The 21,696-nt window shown below is 37.1% G+C and overlaps 1 protein-coding gene across 1 annotated transcript; it reads left to right on the forward strand.

The window, feature by feature from the left end:
* The first annotated feature begins 2,905 nt into the window (after positions 1 to 2,905).
* On the forward strand, positions 2,906 to 3,514 carry LOC132304735 (putative F-box protein At1g47790). The gene has a single exon (XM_059802460.1). It carries the CDS (start codon positions 2,906 to 2,908, stop codon positions 3,512 to 3,514), a length of 609 nt encoding a protein of 202 aa, XP_059658443.1.
* The last annotated feature ends 18,182 nt before the right edge of the window (positions 3,515 to 21,696 follow it).

The raw sequence follows: 21,696 nt of genomic DNA on the forward strand, positions 1-21,696 counted from the left end.
AAGTCAAATTCTTCATTATCATTCCATCACGTGTCATATATGAAAATAGTTGTACCCCAATAAAATGCAAAAATATAAGAGATTTAAGAGCTTGAGAATTGTACTTGCAGTATGAACAAAACAAATACTAGCATATATCCTTAGAAGTTCCTTAGCATCCTGAACATTATAAACGAGCACCAGCAAAAACATCTTGTTTCATGCAAGACACCACCTCAAACAGTTGATGATGTCTGTCTCTAGCTTTTCCCATCTACCTATTTTTATCCAAAATAGTATTTTTCTCCCGCGACAGTTGCATTAAAGAAACTTAAAAAGATTGTCACAAAACACAATCTTACATCTCACTCTGGACACTGTCCAATTGAAGCTGATGGCATGCACCTTCCCTGATTCCCCCATAGGCAGAAGAATTGTAGATGACTGGGACCTCCCTCTGTCTGTTCTGAGACCACTGGTGAAACCACCAGACACCTAGCTTATGGAAATTCGAGGCTCTGTCCATGCTCACCGGATTGTGAAGTTCCCTTCGATCTTCAACTACTAACCGTTGCCTCTTTGGGCTTGGTCCAACTTCTAGGTTTTGTTTTGACAACTTGGCTTATGGGCCTGGTTGATCTATGGTGTTTTGGTTCCTATCCTGGCCCATTATCTTTATGGGCCTGTTGTGTTGTTCATATTTATCTATAAATTTAAATTCACCTTTCAAAAAAAAAAAAAAAACTTAAAAAGGCAATAGATATTTCATGGTAAAAATTAAACAGGAATGCTATGTATGAGTTAAGTCACATAAAGCAGATGCGGGAGCGGAAAGAAGTGCGAGAGCAGCCAAAATTTAAGCCAAGTGAGTAAAGTCATTTAAAGTTATTTTTTAAATGACTTTGCTCTATATCATACAAAAATATGTCTGCCCAATTCTTTTTATTTTTCTACAAGTATAGAAAATCATTTTCGCCAAAAAATTTAATTGTGTTTAAATGAGAAAATCACCTCTGGGGCCTTAAAAGTGCAATTGATGCATCTTAAAGCACATTTAAAAACATATGCATTTAAAACACCACTGATTTCTCCAATTCTAAGGTGGTGTTTTAAATACATATGTTTTAAAAAAATGTGAAAAATAGATCTCTTGTATGTCCGGAGGCTTCAGCTCATGATCGTAGAAAATAAGTTAGTGTAGGCAGTTTTAAAAATGCATAATGGGATGGGCTAATCTATTATGGGGTGGATTAGTAATATTATTATTATTATTTTTTTTTAGTGGGCTCCAGCCCATCAGAGCCCACCTGGATCCGCTCTCTACCATATATTGTGTAGTATAGTGTACTTTCTCTTATTGTGTATAGGTGGTGCTAGCTCATAATAATGTGTGCATGCGTTGGTATTTTTTATTTTTATTTTTTCTAATTGGTACTCACACACATTACCACCACTGAGGTTCAAATCCCTGACATCTCTTTGAGAAATAGGGGCCTTGACCCGCTAGACTACAGGTCTGTTGGTATTGATATTTCATTTTATATATAACATTTTCAAATCTCTTAGGGAAGTGATTGTTGGCACTCATATGTGTGAATGCCTTCTAATTGTGTAAATGTATTTTGCATATGAAATTATGAAAATGAAAAGTCCATAAAACAAATAGTATCTATATAAGGTGGAAAGATCGTGACAAATAGCATCAGACATGCTCAGTGCCTCGGACTATGACGTCCAACATCATCTGGAAATTAAAAAAAAAAAAACGTGGAAGGGTAGCTTTATTATTATTATTAATTTTCCCCTAAGCTATGTATAATTAAAACAATATGCACTTATAACAAACAATGGGGATAACCCTAAAAAAAGTGAAAGAAGTGTAGAAGGAACTAAACAATTGAAAGAAATGGAAAGGAATGCTGAAAAAGAACCATTTCCGAAACCAAAAATAAAGAACAAGAACAGTAATTAATACAAGAATATCCAACAACTCAGCATAGAGGATGCAGAGCATCTTGAAAAGAAAACTTGACTTTTCTCTAAATTTATACACAGCCAAGATCAAACCATATTAGCCCCACTTTCGGATTACATATCATTTTGCTTAATAAATATTGTACCTGAGGAGGACAAACAACTGTGCCATTTTCTAATTGTCCGGATTAGAGAAAAGGGGGACTCTCAAAGATTTATAACATAACAATGGACAGTTCATCTAAGATTTCACTTCCAAAGGGTTTCTCTATGAGACCAAAGAAAGGTCTAGAGTTTAAGCTACAGTCAAGGTTCTTGGATGTATGTGGTTACTACTTTTCTTTTTTCTTTTTCTTTTTTTTTTTATTATTTTATTTTATTTTAAAAAAGAAGTGTTTCTTTATGAGTCCCTCAAAGGCAGCCCTCGCATACTTGCCGCGCTTTTGAAGGTCAGCCGCCTCCAATTCCTAGGGGATGTGTAATTTGTAGGAATGTTAAAAAAAAAATTGTGTCCACTTTTAATTAATCTACTAATCCCTGCAATAATATTATATGTTTACATGGATATGCATAGTACATACCTAGATTAGCTAGATACGCAATTACGCAATATAATTAAAATTTATAATATTATATATATACCCATATATGCATATAGTACAAAAAGGCTCCACATCCAAATAGGATTGCAACTTGCAAGGATTGATAATTACATAGGATTTTTCATTATATAAATTCATGACATTCTTTAAATTAGGTCATAAGCCCTCCACCCACAAGCTCTTGAGAGACTCCATATACCTTTGTCATATTGAGCCGTTCCAATATAAATAAACCCTAAATTGCAATGTTCAAAGGAAGGAAAACGCACCCACTGTCCAAATTGCTAAGATCGACGATGAAGAAAAAGGGAAAGATGATGAAGAGGAAGAAGAAGGAAAAGAAGGGAAAGATGATGAAGAAGAAGGGAAAGGAAAATAATGGGTTTTCTCTTCCGCAAGGAAATAACGGGGTCTCTCTTCCGCAAGAGATTATTTTTGAGATACTGAAAGAAATTCCGGCGAAAATATTATTCAGATTCAGGTGTGTTTCCAAACTCTGGCTCTCCATAATTGATGATCCACTCTTCGTTGAGTCCCACCACAATCGGTCAATCAATCGGCCCGACGGCATCAACCTTCTACTCCTGAAATCACCAACATCATATATATATCATGTGGATAGCCAATTCTACTCCATAGATCCAGAAGGCAGGTCATTCCTTCACCTTCAATCACTCGAATCACTTCATGACACAGCAGATTTCTTGCCTTCTCCTTTGTATTCCGTCAAGAGCTTGATCTGTTTTCATAACTGCATATGGAACCCTAGCACCAGGGAAATCCAAGAAATCCCACCCATTAGGAGAAGGAGTCCAACTTTCTCCTTCCCAGGAGGAGACAATTCATTGAGAGTTGTATCCTTGAACCTTTTATGGTTTAAACCAGCTGCTTCCGGCAGGAAACACAAAGTCCTCAAACATTATCAAACAGATCAAAACCGATCTAGTCCATATTCCTGAAGTTTATTTTCCCCAAAATGGAGATAAACTCATTCTTGAAACAGATGCCTCTGACCTCTGTTGGGGATGTGTGCTAAAAGCCATTCCTAAGCTTGAGATACCATATTTGATAAGGTTGGAAAAATCGAGTTTTTCTTAACTACCAATGGGGTATCTGCTTCGATGGTTTCATCAACAGATTCTGAATACTCAGATTTGTCTTAAAAGACATATATCTGTTCGTCATCGGATGGATCTTCATTGTCTAAGTAAATCGTCGTCGAGAAGGTGCATCGACTATTTGAATCTCAACGACTGTTTGGTCTTTTAAGGTTAAAGAAATAGATAGATGTTGAAAAAGAATCTATTGATTTTCTTGGTCTCGTTTTAACCCACAAAGGAATAAAGCTCCAAGATCACATTATTATTAAAATCCGTGATTTTCCTGACACTATTCAAGATAAAAAGCAACTTCAAAGTTTTTTAGGAATCTTGAATTATGGTTGCACCTTTATTAAAGGCTTATCTCAAAAGGAACTTCCTTTAATAAAGAAGTTACAGAAAAATGTAGTTTTCGAATGGAATGATAGCGACACAAACATTATCAAACAGATCAAAACCGATCTAGTCCATATTCCTGAAGTTTATTTTCCCCAAAATGGAGATAAACTCATTCTTGAAACAGATGCCTCTGACCTCTGTTGGGGATGTGTGCTAAAAGCCATTCCTAAAGATTCTTATGCGACATTTGCAGTTTTCCAGCCTATGTCAAACTTGTTACAAAATATTTTCGTAGACTTCCCCCAAATGCCATTGAACATTGGTTACCCCAATTCTTTCATAAGCTTCCAAATCCTTAGGATGAACTTGCAGCCAAAGGTTACCCTGACTTTCTCATTCATATCCAGAAACCAGATAACATCGGTTTCCGTACCAATTTTGTTTATCGCCTTATTAACGAAAAATGTCTTGAGACTAAAGCAAAAAAGCAAGTCAAAAACCAGATCAGCAACACAGCTGAAGGCCAACGTTGTTGCGACAAGATTCTACAAGAAACTTGGAAAATTGGATGCGCACCTTACAAAGCTGCTCCCCGTCTTCCAAAACCAAAGCGAAAAAATTTTCGCTGGAAACAATGGAAGGCTGGCAAACGCCCAGTTCGCGCCTCCAAAAAGTATGTTACTAAGGATACTTCTCCTCCTCCTTCCAAACCTAAGAAAGGGAAAAAGAAAAAAGGAACCAAAAAGTCCTCCAAAGCTTCTAAATCCTTAGAAATCAAAAAAGATTGTAAATGTTACATTTGCAATGAAATTGGTCATTATGCAACAAATTGTCCCCAAAAAGGCAAAAGTGCATCTAAAATGATTAAGCATTTACAAACAGATAATCTCTGTGTTGTTTATGGTCACGAGATTACAGATCCAAATGACATTCTGTATGAAATTTCTAGTAACTATTCCAATTCTTCTTCCAGTACAGCCACCAGCGATACTGAAAGTGATTTTACAGATATCGATACTATCTGTATGATGAACCTTACCCCTTCAAAACCTGATGAAACAACTAACATCAAACTTAGTGATATCATTGGTGAAGAAGTACAGTTCACAAACGAACAACTTATTCAGTTTGATAAACTTCAACGAATCAAAAAGGAAGAAGTTTACAAGACTTCTCGTTTTGCTATCTTTTCCAAACGAATTTTAGAACAATTCAGTGGAAATACTACCATCGACTACACTTCCAATGGTCGTTGTGGATTCAATATCCTTAACAAGGAAAAAATCGAGCGATGGAAACAACAAAACCCTCTAGCACGATACATTCATATCGGCTTGGTCCAAATCAAAATTACTTCTCTGTTTCGACGAGGCACAGATCAACTTGTCATTGCTATTGTCATGGACAACTGTTTCCACAAACCGGTTGATGCACTTATCGGCGGAGTTCAGTCGAACCTGGTTAACAATTTAATGTGGTTTAAAATCAAACCCAATTATTTTGTTTCACTTTCTGATCCAAACATTGAGAAAGTCCCACAAGTCAGACTCCAATTATCAAAATTACAAATGGATTATGACACTCCCAGTCTTGGAATCCAGTGGAAAGTTCTCTATGAGCTTACTCGCAAACCCGAATACATCAAATGAATTATGCGACATTTGCAGTTTCCCAGCCTACGTCAAACTTTTTACAAAATATTTTCGTAGACTTCCCCCAAATGCCATTGAACATTGGTTACCCCAATTCTTTCATAAGCTTCCAAATCCTTGGGATGAACTTGCAGCCAAAGGTTACCCTGACTTTCTCATTCATATCCAGAAACCAGATAACATCGGTTTCCGTACCAATTTTGTTTATCGCCTTATTAACGAAAAATGTCTTGAGACTAAAGCAAAAAAGCAAGTCAAAGACTAGATCAGCAACACAGCTGAAGGCCAACGTTGTTGCGACAAGATTCTACAAGAAACTTGGAAAATTGGATGCGCACCTTACAAAGCTGCTCCCCGTCCTTCAAAACCAAAGCGAAAATTTTTTCGCTGGAAACAATGGAAGGCTGGTAAGCGCCCAGTTCGCGCCTCCAAAAAGTATGTTACTAAGGATACTTCTCTTCCTCCTTCTAAACCTAAAAAAAACATATGGTATTTACTTCCAATACCCATATAGATTCCTCTTTCGAAGATGTCCAACAAGGAATGATCTCCTTGAATGACAAACTTGAAACTCTTACCCAGATTTTCACTCTTTCCAATCCTAAGGATACATCAGTCCTTCAGGAACAGATACATCAAATGACCGTAGATTTAGCTAAACTAAAAAAAAGCTAAGATGTCAGATCTTTACCCACCTGAACCAGATCCACCCGATCCTTCCAAACAAGACTCTACATCTCCTACAGCTTTCCCCATGGAAAATCCAATTTTTAACGAAGGTCAAACACCTCATCATTATAAGGTAAAACCCTTTTTTTATGGCCATGAAGAAATAAAAGTGTTTTCTGAAACCTCTTCATCTAAATATTGCCGTGATGACTATGACAACATCATAGATCAACTCAATTGTTTACAAACATTATATGTAAACCCACAGCTTACTTTTGATGAAAGCACACATATCATCAATCACATAAGACAGATCTCTTTACAAAACGAAGATCTTCTTACTCACTTTGGCTACACACCAAGTGAAAGCCGCAGTGACTTAGACAATGAAGATCCATCCGATGACGAATAGATATATGTCTTTTCAGACAAATCTGAGTCTTCAGAATCTGTTGATGAAACCATCAAAGCAGATCCCCTACCTGATTCATCTTCTGAATCTCTCGATGAAACCATCGAAGCAGATCCTTTACCTTCCAGATCTAAAACCCAAAGATCTAAATCAAAAAAGCGTCAATCAGACACTATTCTTGACGAATCTTTTTACGGAGATTTTTCTACCGACCTTTTCCCCGCAGAAGAAGTTCCTACCTCTAGCCAACCACAAACTGACGGCGAAAAAGGAGAACCAAAAAAACCCTCTGTTTATACTTCCTCGTATAAATATGATTTTTCTACCGTCCCCACCTGGACCAGAAAAGATGATCTTAATAAGTTTCCAATTTCACAACATGGAACTTATCTTAATCTTTCAAATGTTCCTTATAAAGACCATTTGAAAACCATTGATGAATGGGCACAGTCTTTAGCCATTCTCATTAACAACTATAAAGGTACTTGGCAACGCGATCGTTTCAGTTTATCTGGTTTGATGAATGGGCATACGAGGTATGGCTTTGATACCAGTTACAATAATGCGGAAAACAAACACACAAATGGAACTGAAGGTTTTTACAGGTTTACAGGGAAACACAATATGGAAAACTGATACTAAAAACTCATACCGAAACCATGATGGGGTTACGAATTAAATAGCATTACAAAAGGTAAACAGTTCTAAAGAAGATAAGAACGAATCTTTCTTTCACTGTTTGAAAAAGAGGTTGTCGGCAACTTTTACTGTTGATGAATACTTTGTCGGCAGCTTTCGGTCACTTTTGCTTTTGGAAAAAGTAGACATAACAGCTCTCTTTGTCGTGTGCTAGATAGATTGCAGTCAAGTGGAAAAGAGTGTCAGTTCGTCCTTCCATGGCATTGATGATGTTATGGAGTTCATATTCATTAAGTGGAAGAGTGCTGGCTAGTGATTGTGCATCAGCAATATCCCATTCGAGATTGAGTCGTTCGGCTCCATCTTTGACTCGAGAGGGGATATCCAGTGTGGTCATGCTAATGATTTCTTTTAAAAAAGCTTTAGCAGTCTGGACGTGGTGTTCTCCATTGTCGTCATCATAATAACAATTGACTGTAGTAACAAAGAGTCTGCGTCCGTCACAACAGTACAAAATTGGTTCTTGATTGTGATAAGAGCCATCAAGAAGTCGTCGAGCAGTATCTCGTAGGTGTAAGAAACTGTGAATTTCGAAGTAATACAGATTAATGCTGTTAGCAATTTCTTCCGAATTTATTAGTTGATTATGCTCGTACTCACCTTGTGCTGTAAGCTTGAGATACCATATTTGATAAAGTTGGAAAAATCAAGTTTTTTCTCGACTACCAATGGTACTGGAAATCCAAAAGGTAAGATGGCGGCTGTAGTTCTAGCGTCTGCATACTTTGTAAACCATGGATTTGATCATGGCAGGAAAATGTTGGTATGAATCAATGGAGGTAAAGGTGAGTTTGTTCACAAATCCCCAATCAACAGGTTCCATGGACCAATCAAAACCAAGAATGATAAAAAAGGCAAATTTTGGGACCTTTTTACCATTATAAAGCATATCAAAGGTATTGATATCTTCATGTAATGTCTGATAATAAAATCAAATGACATCATAATGATCTTCAATCTTTCGATAGATAACTTGAAAAAGATCAGGAGGAAAAACATTTCGTGCTTTTTCAAGAAGGCATATACAGTTGATTTTGGCAAACGTATTTTGTGGAAAATCTTGTTCTCTTACTAACTGAGCAAGTTTAAGAAAACAATTTATTTGAGATAAGGAAAAATCTTTTTCCCAGTCAATAGTAAGACAGATTTGGATGCAAAGCGTTTTAAGCTCAGCAGTCATGGCTGTTTGTTCAGCGATGAGGGTAGTAAGAGCACTCAGATGTTGTCTGAATCTCTTATGTGCACCAAGTTTGTGTGCTTTCCAAACAGTGTTTATTTCTTCATAAAAATCGTTTGGAAGACCAAGATTGTAGAAATTGTTAATTTCCGCTTCTCTGGAGTTTGAAAAAACATATTTTGTGAAGCTTGACCCACATTATAGAAAACTGTTTAGGCTTCTATAAGTGTATCGTAGGCTTTGAAACAAGAGCCATTAAAAGAACGAAGCTGTTTGTGATAGTTATTCCAAGTTTCATAAATGCCAGGATGATGACCAGCAAAAACCACGAACCATTTGTTTGGTTGTGATGGAGTTGGTTTAGTTATTGCTTTTTTAGCAACAGTGATCCAACCTTCTTTATCTTTGGGTGGATAATTATGTTCATCCATCTGTATGTATAGAGAAAGAAATATCATGGTTAGATACTTCTGTTGCTCTGCTTAAAAAATCTGCAAGAAAATTGTTAGTTCCTTTGATATGTTCAATAGCAAAACAATATTGAGCAATAACATTATACCATTTTAAACGACGTCCATCTAAACAATTCTTTTTGTTATAAGAAAATCTTTAACTGCTTGGTTATCAGTTCGAATAATAAAATCTTCTGGAGCAAGATAAATATGAAATCTTTTTATTGCTAATTTTATTGTCAAAAGTTCTTTTTCATAAATAATATAATTCTGTTCATTGGGTTTAAATTTTCCAGAATTATATCCATAAATTAATTCTTCTTGTTGAAGCTTTTTTGTAATAGGAGCTTTTCGTGCTCGAATCATGGGAAATGAAGGAGTGTCATCCGTCCATTTGTCTTTAGGAATGGCTTTTAGCACACATCCCCAATAGAGGTCAGAGGCATCTGTTTCAAGAATGAGTTTATCTCCATTTTGGGGAAAATAAACTTCAGGAATATAGACTAGATCGGTTTTGATCTGTTTGATAATGTTTGTGTCACTATCATTCCATTCGAAAACTACATTTTTCTGTAGCTTCTTTATTAAAGGAAGTTCCTTGTGAGATAAGCCTTTAATAAAGGTGCGACCATAATTCAAGATTCCTAAAAACTTTGAAGTTGCTTTTTATCTTGAATAGTGTCAGGAAAATCACGGATTTTAATAATAATGTGATCTTGGAGCTTTATTCCTTTGTGGGTTAAAACGAGACCAAGAAAATCAATAGATTCTTTTTCAACATCTATCTTGGTTGGAGATAGAATGATTCTATAATTTTTCAGTTTTTCTGAAAGACATAGAAGGTGTTTTTTATGTTATTCTATGTTTGAGACATAGAAGATGTTTTTTATGGAAAAGAGTGTCGGTTTATCCTTGCATGCCATTGATGATGTTATGGAGTTCATATTCATCAAAAAAAACCCTCTATTTATACTTCCTCGTATAAATATGATTTTTCCACCGTCCCCACCCAGGTTAACAATTTAATGTGGTTTAAAATCAAACCCAATTATTTTGTTTCACTTTCTGATCCAAACATTGAGAAAGTCCTACAAGTCAGACTCTAATTATCAAAATTACAAATGGATTATGACTCTCCCAGTCTCGGAATCCAGTGGAAAGTTCTCTATGAGCTTACTCGCGAACCCGAAACAGCTACTGTTCCTACAATTAACTCAAAACTAGTCACTTTGTTTGAACCTAGACCTTTCGATACCATTATTGAGCCCAAATTACTCAATTGGACTGATCTCGAAATCCCTCGAAATTGGTTATTTGATAACATCAATTCTGATACCAGTTACAATAATGCAGAAAACAAACACACAAATGGAACTGAAGGTTTTTACAGGTTTACAGGGAAACACAATATGGAAAACTGATACTAAAAACTCATACCGAAACCATGATGGGGTTACGGATTAAATAGCATTACAAAAGGTAAACAATTCTAAAGAAGATAAGAACGAATCTTTCTTTTACTGTTTGAAAAGAGGTTGTCAGCAACTTTTACTGTTGATGAATAGTTTGTCGGCAGCTTTCGGTCACTTTTGCTTTTGGAAAAAGTAGACATAACAGCTCTTTTTGTCGTGTGCTGGATAGATTGCAGTAAAGTGGAAAAGAGTGTCGATTCATCCTTCCATGGCATTGATGATGTTATGGAGTTCATATTCATTAAGTGGAGGAGTGCTGGCTGGTGATTGTGCATCAGCAATATCCCATTCGAGATTGAGTCGTTCGGCTCCATCTTTGACTCGAGAGGGGATATCCAGTGTGGTCATGCTAATGATTTCTTTTAAAAAAGCTTTAGCAGTCTGGACGTGGTGTTCTCCATTGTCGTCATCATAATAACAATTGACTGTAGTAACAAAGAGTCTGCGTCCGTCACAACAGTACAAAATTGGTTCTTGATTGTGATAAGAGCCATCAAGAAGTCGTCGAGCAGTATCTCGTAGGTGTAAGAAACTGTGAATTTCGAAGTAATACAGATTAATGCTGTTAGCAATTTCTTCTGAATTTATTAGTTGATTATGGTCGTACTCATCTTGTGCTGTAAGCTTGAGATACCATATTTGATAAGGTTGGAAAAATTGAGTTTTTTTCTCGACTACCAATGGTACTGGAAATCTAAAAGGTAAGGTGGCGGTTGTAGTTCCAGCGTCTGCATACTTTGTAAACCATGGATTTGATCATGGCAGGAAAATGTTGGTATGAATCAATGGAGGTAAAGGTGAGTTTGTTCACAAATCCCCAATCAACAGGTTCCATGGACCAATCAAAACCAGGAATGATAAAAAAGGCAAATTTTGGGACCTTTTTACCATTATAAAGCATATCAAAGGTATTGATATCTTCATGTAATGTCTGATAATAAAATCGAATGACATCATAATGATCTTCAATCTTTCGATAGATAACTCGAAAGAGATCAGGAGGAAAAACATTTCGTGCTTTTTCAAGAAGGCATATACGGTTGATTTTGGCAAACGTATTTTGTGAAAAATCTTGTTCTCCTACTAACTGAGCAAGTTTAAGAAAACAATTTATTTGAGATAAGGAAAAATCTTTTTCCCAGTCAATAGTAAGATAGATTTGGATGCAAAGCGTTGGAAAGCACACAAACTTGGTGCACATAAGAGATTCAGACAACATCTGAGTGCTCTTATTTCAAGAAGGCATATACGGTTGATTTTAGCAAACGTATTTTGTGGAAAATCTTGTTCTCCTACTAACTGAGCAAGTTTAAGAAAACAATTTATTTGAGATAAGGAAAAATCTTTTTCCCAGTCAATAGTAAGACAGATTTGGATGAGATTTATAACAGTAAAAGGCACAAAATAGATACTGAAAACTTAAAACGTAATAATAGTTTATAATCCTGAAGATGACGAGGCCCACACCCAGTTCAAGGTTTTGGCCCTCGGCCATGGCGGCACCGCCTCCGCTTAGAGAGATATCGATCAGTCTTCAGTTAGTAGTCAATTAAACATATTCTCACCTGGGAACAGCCCAGGTTGTTGTATAAATGATATTGTATATTGTTTAGGTAATATTGGTAACCGCTTAGGCAAATATGTGATACTATGTTTCCAAGTTGGGGATGAGAGTTTCAAAATCATGCCACTTCCACCAGGAGCCGCCACGAGATATTGTGTTTTCACAATACAAGTGAGAGATCGTTTGGCTCTGATTAATTCTAAGCTCACCGAAATTTGGATGCTAGAAGACCATCACAAGCAACTCTGGAATAAGCACTCTCTCAATGTCCCACCTATGTTTTTCGATGCGAAGGATCCTATAGAACCGGTTTGTAGTATTGGCAGTGAGATTTTATTTCGATATGATGGCAAATCAGAGTTGTTTTATTATGATCTGGAAACGGAAACAACAAGAAATGTCCCCGTATCGAAATTAATGTCATCATCTTCCATCTTCACCAGCTATGTGGAGAGCTTATACCGATTGAAGGGTATGTAATTCAAATGTATTAACGGTTACTTTATTTTAGTCTTTGGGCCTTGTCAGAAAAAGGGTTATTGTATTGTCATCTTTTGGTTATTCCACCAATTTCAATTCCAAACCGTTTTTCTCGTGACTCTTTGAGTGCTTCTACCTTTTTATCTTTTGGGCATTTTCTTTTTAGTTTGGATAGCTCTGGTTTGAGAGTGATTCTTTGATATCAAGTTAGCCTTCAAAGCTTCTCTTCAGCATTCATTAGTCATGTCTAATAATTTTTCTATTGCGAGACTCTTCGATAATGACTTCATTGAACTGGTACAGTTCTTGAAATAATATATTCTAGTTGTAGTAGATTTCTTTTTCATATCATGTGGCTCTTAGAGTCTTACATCACTTAAACATGCTTAATGATATTTTCTTAAGGCTATTCATTAGGATTCGAAATAGAACAGAATTAGTAAATTCATGTGAATTTAGAATTGGATTAATATTCGGATCTGAATTTAAATCAAATCTCCCGGATATAGTCCGATGACCCATATAATTGAAACATGATCCAAATATATGTATTGGATCTAGGGTAAAACCCATCCATATATTTAAAAATGATCTAAATTCAAATTTGCCCCGAAATTCGTTAGAGATCTTCTAATGAACATTCGTATTTGACCCATTTAAATTCATATTCAAAAGTAAACTTCAAACCTATTAAAAAATAAAAACTTTGACTTGGATCGAATTTCGGGTCAACTCCAAATCATTTTAACCCTAATTGTCGTGTGTTTCTTGAATAATTATCCATTTTTGTTGAATAGTTGAACATTTCTTGAAGTGGAAAAAGTCAAATTCTTCATTATCATTCCATCACGTGTTGTGGAGGGAAAATACTTTCTCACCAATAAAAATGTGACACATCATCACATGAGGGGATGCAAAGACTATTCAACTCTTAAACTGGGCCTCGATAGGGAGTTTGGGCCAGCCCACCCTTCTATAACATACTGGACATATCGAGAGAGTCCGAACCATGGATTTCCAGGTCGAGGTTACCCCCACAAGTCCATCTTTAGTAAATAGCTCTATTAGAAGAAAGGTAACAAATTATGTTCAATAAGGATAAAATATCATGATTGAGGTTCTTTAGGCACAAGCAATGAGAGTCGTCAAATGAATTAATCACTTGTATTGTATTATAAATAGAGGCCAAGACCTCGAATAAAAATATATACAATCTTTGCTTAGCAACTTTGAGTATTGATTTCGATAGTTCTTTCTTTGAATTTGTGTTTTTTTTTTGTTTTTTTAGTGTTGGGCAATGATAAGTTGACTTGTTAAAGTCGAACGAGTTTTTGCACGCGCACGTGTCATTTAAGAAAATAGTTGTACCCTAATAAAATGCAAAAATAGAAAAGATTTGAGAGCTTGAGAATTGAAATAAAAACATATGCAAAGAAGGAAAAGTAAGTGCTGTGAACACAAACAAAATAGGTTGACACTTATTCAAGTCAAGACCACCCTGATCTATGGCTCTGTTTTTGCTGTGATTACTGACGATCAAGCTTTGGGTTGCTACTATCGACATGTTCGTGTGCAAATATAATTTTACCACAATGCTACTTGTTTACTCCATTATTTTGGCACAATAGAAATACGACATGTGGCGAGTTCCAATGGAACTTACCACGCTGAATCACAACTCTAATAAGTTATTATTGAAATATTAAACTATTTAATTTTAAGTAGCAATCAAAGACAAGTGGGCCAGTACAATCCTACCATATAGAGTTTTCTATCCTAAAAGAAAGGAGGTGAGTCATATTAGGACTTGCCATCTTTAAAGTGATGGCCTACAAATTCCTATTTGGAATGAAGGAATTATTCTATGGGAAATACTACCATATATGCAATCTCGTGTAATTATTCAAGATAAATTTAACCCATTGGCTCGACACATGGTGAGTTCTATGAAACTTACCATAAGATATTATTTCTTTTAAAGAATTAATGAGTGAATTTTGTGGGCAAATCACGTATCTTCAAAACCCTTGAAGAGTTACCAAAATTTGCAAAGTTGATCAAGCCAGAAAAGGAGAACGTGGGGCTATATTTTCTCCTTCTTTTTAGGAAACTTCAGCGGGTTGTCTAAATCTAGTCAAACTTTGTTGCTAAAATTAAACAAGGCATGTGGTTTAATCTATTTTATAAATATATATATACATATATGTATATATATATTTATATCAGATTAAACCCACGATGAAAAGAAGTCGCTGATATTCAGAGAGCATGATGCCATGAAACCAGAAAGGGAAGTTTGATTGAGGAAGATTGCTAAAATTTAGGGAGCATTGTCGACAAAAGAAAAGAACGTGGGGATAAGCCTACGATGAGAAAACCGCTGAAGTCCAAGAGCCACGATGCCATAAACTCTGAACCGGGAAGGAAAGTCTGAAGAAGGGAAGTTACAAGAGTTGAGGATGCCAACCCACGTTGAGAAGGTCGCTAAAAAGAAGGAATACATGGCACCATAGATTCCAAACTCAAAAAGGAAAGTTTAAATGAGGGAAGTTACCAAAAATCCAAGGAAACATGGGTTTACAGAAGAATAAGGGACGTGGGGAATATCTGTATTCATGAAGATATATATATATTTATATATTAGATATAACCCATGAAGGAGAAGTCGCCGAAAGAATGGGCTATGACACCATGAAAGTTAAGGCCAAATAGGAAAGTCCAACCAGAAGAGGTTACCTAAAGCCAAGGGACCGTGGGTATATGAATAATTTCTATATACATGCATGATATATATAGAAATTATACAGAAGGAAGGTTCTACAGAAGGGGAAGAGTATTATAAATCGTGGGACATTTGGCCAAACAAGAATACGTCGATTGAAAGTAGTGGAACTTCATATGGTAACTACCATTAACTGAGGGAGTGTTTGAAGATAATGGATGACATGGCTAAATTAGGGGAATCATGGTCTGAAATAAAGGAGAAGACCACGTATGAGGGAGAAGACTAAGGAAGACATGGGACATGTGGCACGATCCGGACCTTCCAGGTGGAAGTTCTCAACTGCTACAGTAACTTCTGCTGGAAACCGCTGCCTTTCCATTTGAGCAGTTTCAGAATGTGGGAGAAGGCTTGCAAGCATGTGTTCAACCACCAAGTCCACTATCTATCAGTTATAAATCATGGGAGAATATGGTTTTACACTTGGCAACATTTAGAGAAGGCTGAAAGATCATGGGATACATGGCAGTTCGAAATTTAGCCATGTGGAAATCACTAGAGTTACCACATCAAGCTGCTCTATGCATGAAAAGCTCTATAAATAGAGCACCCAAGGCTAGTTTGCAAGATCTGCCTGCCCAGCACAAACAACACATCAACTCAAGCATTTTTGCTTTCATGTATCTCTCATTTCAACAATGAATTTACATTATGTCTAAACCTAGCACTTTGCTAGTACATGTATTTCCATTCCAGCAATGAATTTACATTCATTTAAGTTGAGTCCAGCACTTTGCTATTCCATATAGCATTCATTCCATGCGATGAATTTTCAGTCATGTACTCCTTTTCCTACTTTCAGCCAAGCATTTCATTTCCATGTCTTTAAATTTCCAGTTATGCACTTTCAATTACTTTAATTTTTAGCTTTGCACCTTCAATACCGTCTTCATTTCCATTAGCCATAGAATAGTTTGAAGTCCTTGTTTAAAGGCAAAAAAGACCCTTCGAAGGTTGTCATTCCAGATCTTCGTACAATCGCCTGATCCCTACAAATTTCCAATTGGATAACCGTTTGGATTTTCTACTTTGGAACTACTGCAGTTCTTGGCACGCCCGCATTACACTTCTCCTTTCCACTCACCTGGAAAGTGGAACCACGATTTTTCACAAGCCGAACATATTGGCATGCCTGGCGGGACATCCAGACTGATTATTCAATGGCCAGTGGAAGAAGGCAAAGCAAGTCTATCCAAGACCCTGCCAAGATTAAAGAGTTGCAAGCCAGTGACCTTCCAGCTGAGGGCTCACGGTTTGCACCTGATGAAACTGACATGGTGGAAAAGTTTACCTAAACGATGGCAAATGGTCTTATCATGGACAACATCCATAGAATGGCAATGCAGCAAGATAGGTTTGTGCAAGACCAAGCAAAAGTTGCTCAAGACTTAGCCAGAGTTACTCAAGACCAATCTAAAGCTGTTCTTTCTTAAGAGCGGAATCTAGCAGAACTAGTGGACTAAATCTCATGTAGGTTTGAATCCATGTTGAAATAGACCTTTGGAAGCTCAAACTGAGGTTTAGCCCCTCCTCTAAACAACTCTGAAGGATCTCAATAGTCGGCCTTCAAAGCTAGTAGGCCGACCACGTTTGTTGAAGGTACTTCCTCTCAACAACATGCATGTTCATTCCTTCTAACTCAGCATGAGGGGCAGTCACTTCCAATGTGACAAACTTACATTCCAGCTGCATATTTGACCATAGCACAGATTATTGTTCCACAAGTGGTGCCCATGCCAGTCACTCAGCAAGTTCAGAACCTTCCACCTACGGTGTTTTCACAGCAAACTTGGCATGATCAGCCTGGCCAACCGTGGCCATACCATACTCATCAAGCACAACAAAATGTTCCACCTGTGAGCGTTCAGCCAGTTGCACCTGCTCCTCTAAGGCCACACATGGCCATGCCGACGGCGGTTGGGGGGCAGCCTTTTCTAAGGGAGCCACTCCAGGACCAAGGGGGAAGGAACCGTTGGAGGAATAACCTTTTTTGATGCTAACCCACTGCTGATAGTAGGTGGGGGCATCAAGGAATTAACCAACCTCAAGGGAGGCCAGACAATAACTTTTCACAACCTATGGCACTTGATAGAAGCCAGTTTGTAAAATTTCTCCAACAGGATTTTGGCCTAACTCGAAGGGGTGGAAGACCAGCCTATAGAAAGCCCTATTCGAATATCCAAGGAATTTCAGAATTCTAGAATTCACAATATTCAATGGAGAGGGTGAACAGTCCACATTGGAACATATCAGCCGTTTCACTGTCCAATGTGGAGAAGTAGCAGACAATTCATGGCTGAAGGTACACTTGTTTCCAAATACATTGACCAGCTATGCTTTCAGGTGGTATTCCAACTTGCTAGCCAATTCCATCTAAAGTTGGCAGCAATTTGAGGACTTATTCCATACTCAGTTCTATAGTACTGAGCCTGAGGTGTCCATGGTAGATCTTTCTGGACTTCATCAGTTACCTGGAGAGTCTGTGATCAGTTTCCTTTTTAGATTCAGAAGGGCTAAACATAAATGCAATTTGTCCTCACCACCAGAAGAGTATGTTAAAATGGCTGTCAATGGCTTGGAATTTGAGCTTCATAAGAAGTTTGAAGGAGTACATTTCCATTATTTATTTGATTTGGCCAGCAGAGTGGCTAAGTACGAAGACCTCATTCGCGAAGAGCAAGACCATAAGTCTTCTTCCAAGGTACTTATTATCGTGATCCTAACTAAGAGGTGTTTGCCACTGAAATAGAGGGAGATTTGGAAGTTAATATAGATGAGCTCAACATAAAGAAGGCCTATACTTGTGAGGCTTTGGCAAAACCAAAATCAACCACGACCAACTTGCAGGCCGCCTCTAGTTCCAAATGGAAAGGAGCAGACCCTTCCAGAAGTTACTCGTTTGATATTTCCAAAGCCGAGCAAATTTTTGATTTGCTCATGACTGACAAATAACTGATCTTCACAATAGGCCACAAGATACCAACGGCCTCTGAAATGGCCGAGTAGGAGTATTGTAAATTCCACAATGTGTGGAGTGTTGTTGGTTTCCTTGATGGAGTCGCCACAACCAACAAAGCTTGAGAGTTGTGTGTATTTAGGAGGTGGCCAAGTTTTACATTTATAAAAAGCCACTACTACCTTTCTCTATATAAAATATAGATAGGGCGAGTAGGGATCGTCCCAAGGGATTTGATGGTGTATCAAATTGTGAACTATGGTAATTAGGGTTAGTAGGTCGAGTGATCACACAATTGGTTGGTTGGTTGATTAAGCTAAATTGAATTCAACTAAATAAAATAATATGAGATAAACAAGAGAGAGAGAGGTCTTGGGGTGTAGAGATCACCACCAAGCAATACTTTTCTATACTACTAACAAGTGATCAATTGAGGGTAATGGATGTGTTGCAATATGATAAGGGTATGTGTGCATTAGGTTGATTCAATTGGCAAGGATGACAAATCAAGCAAGGATTGTCTAAATATCATGTGAAGAGCACAATATATCTAAGCAATAGAGCATATATTGTCTAGACAACATGGGGATAGCACAATAAATCAAAACAAGTCATTAATCCTTCATTAAGCTCACAATCCACATGCAACACAATATTAGAGGAATATGCCATTTGGACTCACAAGCATGGAACATCAAACATCAAGAGTAGATTGTCCTCCCATCTAACATTATACTACCACTACACTAAATCTACACTACTAGCATGAAAATAAAACTATCTAGACTAGGGGAGAGGCACAAACCATCAAGAATAGGCATAAACCATCAAATGAACCAAAATAGCATTCATTAAGCATATCATCTTGATAATCTCTAGATCTATAGCATCAATACACATAGACATGCATCAAAAACACTAAATCTAGAGATAAGCACATGAATATCCTACTTTAGCATATATAGACATATGGGTAGCATAGAATAGTCAATTGGAAGCATTAAACCATACAAATCATGAAATAATCAAGATTTATATATACATGAATATCAAGATGTATCACTAATCCCTCAATAATACACAAGATTAGAGTATAGAAAGCATGTTTGGGGCTAACTCTAGCGCCAAGAAGATGTCTAGCCACTCATGGTAGTGATGATCCAACCCTCAAGGGCTAACTCCATGGCTGCTCCTTGTTGGTGAAGATCTCCTCCAATAGTTGCTCTAGCTTCCTCCCTTCTTCCTCTCCAAGAATAGCCTCCAAGATGATTTTCAATGTGTGACAAGAGACTCTAGACTCCTCTCCAAAAAGTGTATCATATTCCTTATATAGGTAGGTCAAATACACCCTATGATGAGCTGTGGTCGTGCAAAGCATATTCTCCAATGATTGGGTGAAGGACGGAATAAATGAGCTGGACTTTAACTTTTTCTTGCTGGAGGAAGTTCGATCGATCGAACCTTAACTTGGATCGATCGAAGATTGGTTCGATCGATCGAACTGCATCTTGGATCGATCGAAGTGGTCTGACTCCTCCGGATAAGGACAAGGCTGAGATATTTCGAAGATATTTATGGGGAAAAGGACAAAAGTGGTTGGTAGGCGTACAGCTGTGGATAAGATCAATCATTTGAATAAGACAAAATAGGGTTCGATAGATCGAAGGTGATGTTAGATCGATCGAACTTGGAATTTCAGCAAAGGCCAAGGTTGGATCTATTAAGAAGTACTGTGATCGATCATAGATGTTCGATCGATCGAACTCTAAGTTGGATCGATCGAACTTTTCAGCTGCACAACTTTGATTCCTTTTTGCTCTTTGCTTTCTCCACTTTGCTCCCTCCTTTGGTTTATCTCAGGATTGCTTCAATTAAGCTCTTATTTGGCTGAGTTAGCTCAATTTTGGGATTAGTGCCTGAAAATATAAATAACACGTAATAAGTCTAAAACGGCAAAGTAAGATAGATAAAGATACTAGAATGCTTAAGCTTAACGGGTTTAAATGCGCACTTTTCGGTGCTCATCACACCCCCAAACTTAAATATTGCTAGTCCCTAGCAATGAACTAAGAAGTAAAGGAATGAAATGAACAACTAAACAAGTATAAACTGGAAAGCAAGTAAAATGATAGCGCCATTTTCATAGGGAACACGATTGCATTTAGCATATGCAACAAACCTTTTAAACCCCTAGGTTACCCCTAGTGGACGAGTAAAGTCTCGTGAGGGTTTCCAGAAATGGTACCCACAAACATTAAGCTCATTCTTTCAAAAGAGGCACCAATATTGCAAACAAGCATTGGGAGAAAACTACCTCAAGTATGCAATTTTTCAACCGTTTCTAAGCAATCTTCCAAAATTTCAATATCAAGCAAGCAAGCATAGTCCTCCACACATCAAGAAAATGATCATGAAAATCGAAACAAGTCTAGAATCCATGTGAGAGGTCCGGCATCAAGTGTGTTGCTATCTTAGCTAACTAGAGAAGTAATCATATCCTTACCCTCAAACTAGCACACAAATCTAGTACCGATCATCAAGATAAGAGAGTGGACCTTTTATTAAAGCTTTATTGTTCTAGGTGCGTTTATTCTTTTCACTCTATTTTTTTTATTTTTTTTATTTTTTTATTGAGGGTCAAAGATGGAAGTATTGTGCAATGTGTTGATCTCTTAAGCTTTCTAGAATATTCATGTAGCGAGCTTTAGGTCAATGACTCCCAAACCAGATGGCTTTAGGGCATTAGGTGTTAAGACACCCCTACGGACTTACAAACTCAAATCAACTAAGCTACAAATCAAGACAACAACCATCTAATCATTTCCCACTTCTCACCTTTTGGGAGAAGTCCTCACTTTTATTGCTTTTTGCAACTTCTTCTTCTTCTTCTTCTTCTTCTTTTTTTTCAATTCAATTATTAACCTAGAGTTTGGGCCCTCCACCTTTCGGCGCGAGAAGTTCACTGCTTAATGAGGCAAGAATCCCGGCTACTCAATGAAAAGGGGTTGTTATCCACCTTTATCAAGAATGAAAACTTTCAATGCACTACTAGCCCAATTGGGATATAACCAATTCAATAATCAACAAAGCATGTACCCCACAAATGAATGCTAGTGTGCACCGGTGCTAGTGTAGAATCCTAGAATGAATCTCAAAATAATCACAAAATTAGGATGATGTGGACCACAAATGCAAGCAAGATATCAATCTTTTGAAAAATTTACTCCTAAATGGCATCCTCAAGGCATACAAGGAGTATTGGACTCTCAAGTCAAGCAATTTTTAAATTTTAAGCAATATAGTCCTCAAAAGATCAAAATCATAGCTAAAAATGGACCAAGTATAGAAATATCCCTCAAATACACAAGACATGCTCAAAATTTGAAT

The sequence above is a fragment of the Cornus florida genome, unplaced genomic scaffold, assembly GCF_030987335.1.
Source record: "Cornus florida cultivar Cherokee Brave unplaced genomic scaffold, ASM3098733v1 CherokeeBrave_3.0.0_Hap2_Chr04, whole genome shotgun sequence".
NCBI classification, from domain to species: Eukaryota; Viridiplantae; Streptophyta; class Magnoliopsida; order Cornales; family Cornaceae; genus Cornus; species Cornus florida.

Coding starts and splice junctions, on each gene's coding strand:
- LOC132304735 (XM_059802460.1), top strand. CDS start 2,906: ATGATGAAGAAGAAGGGAAAGGAAAATAATGGGTTTTCTCTTCCGCAA.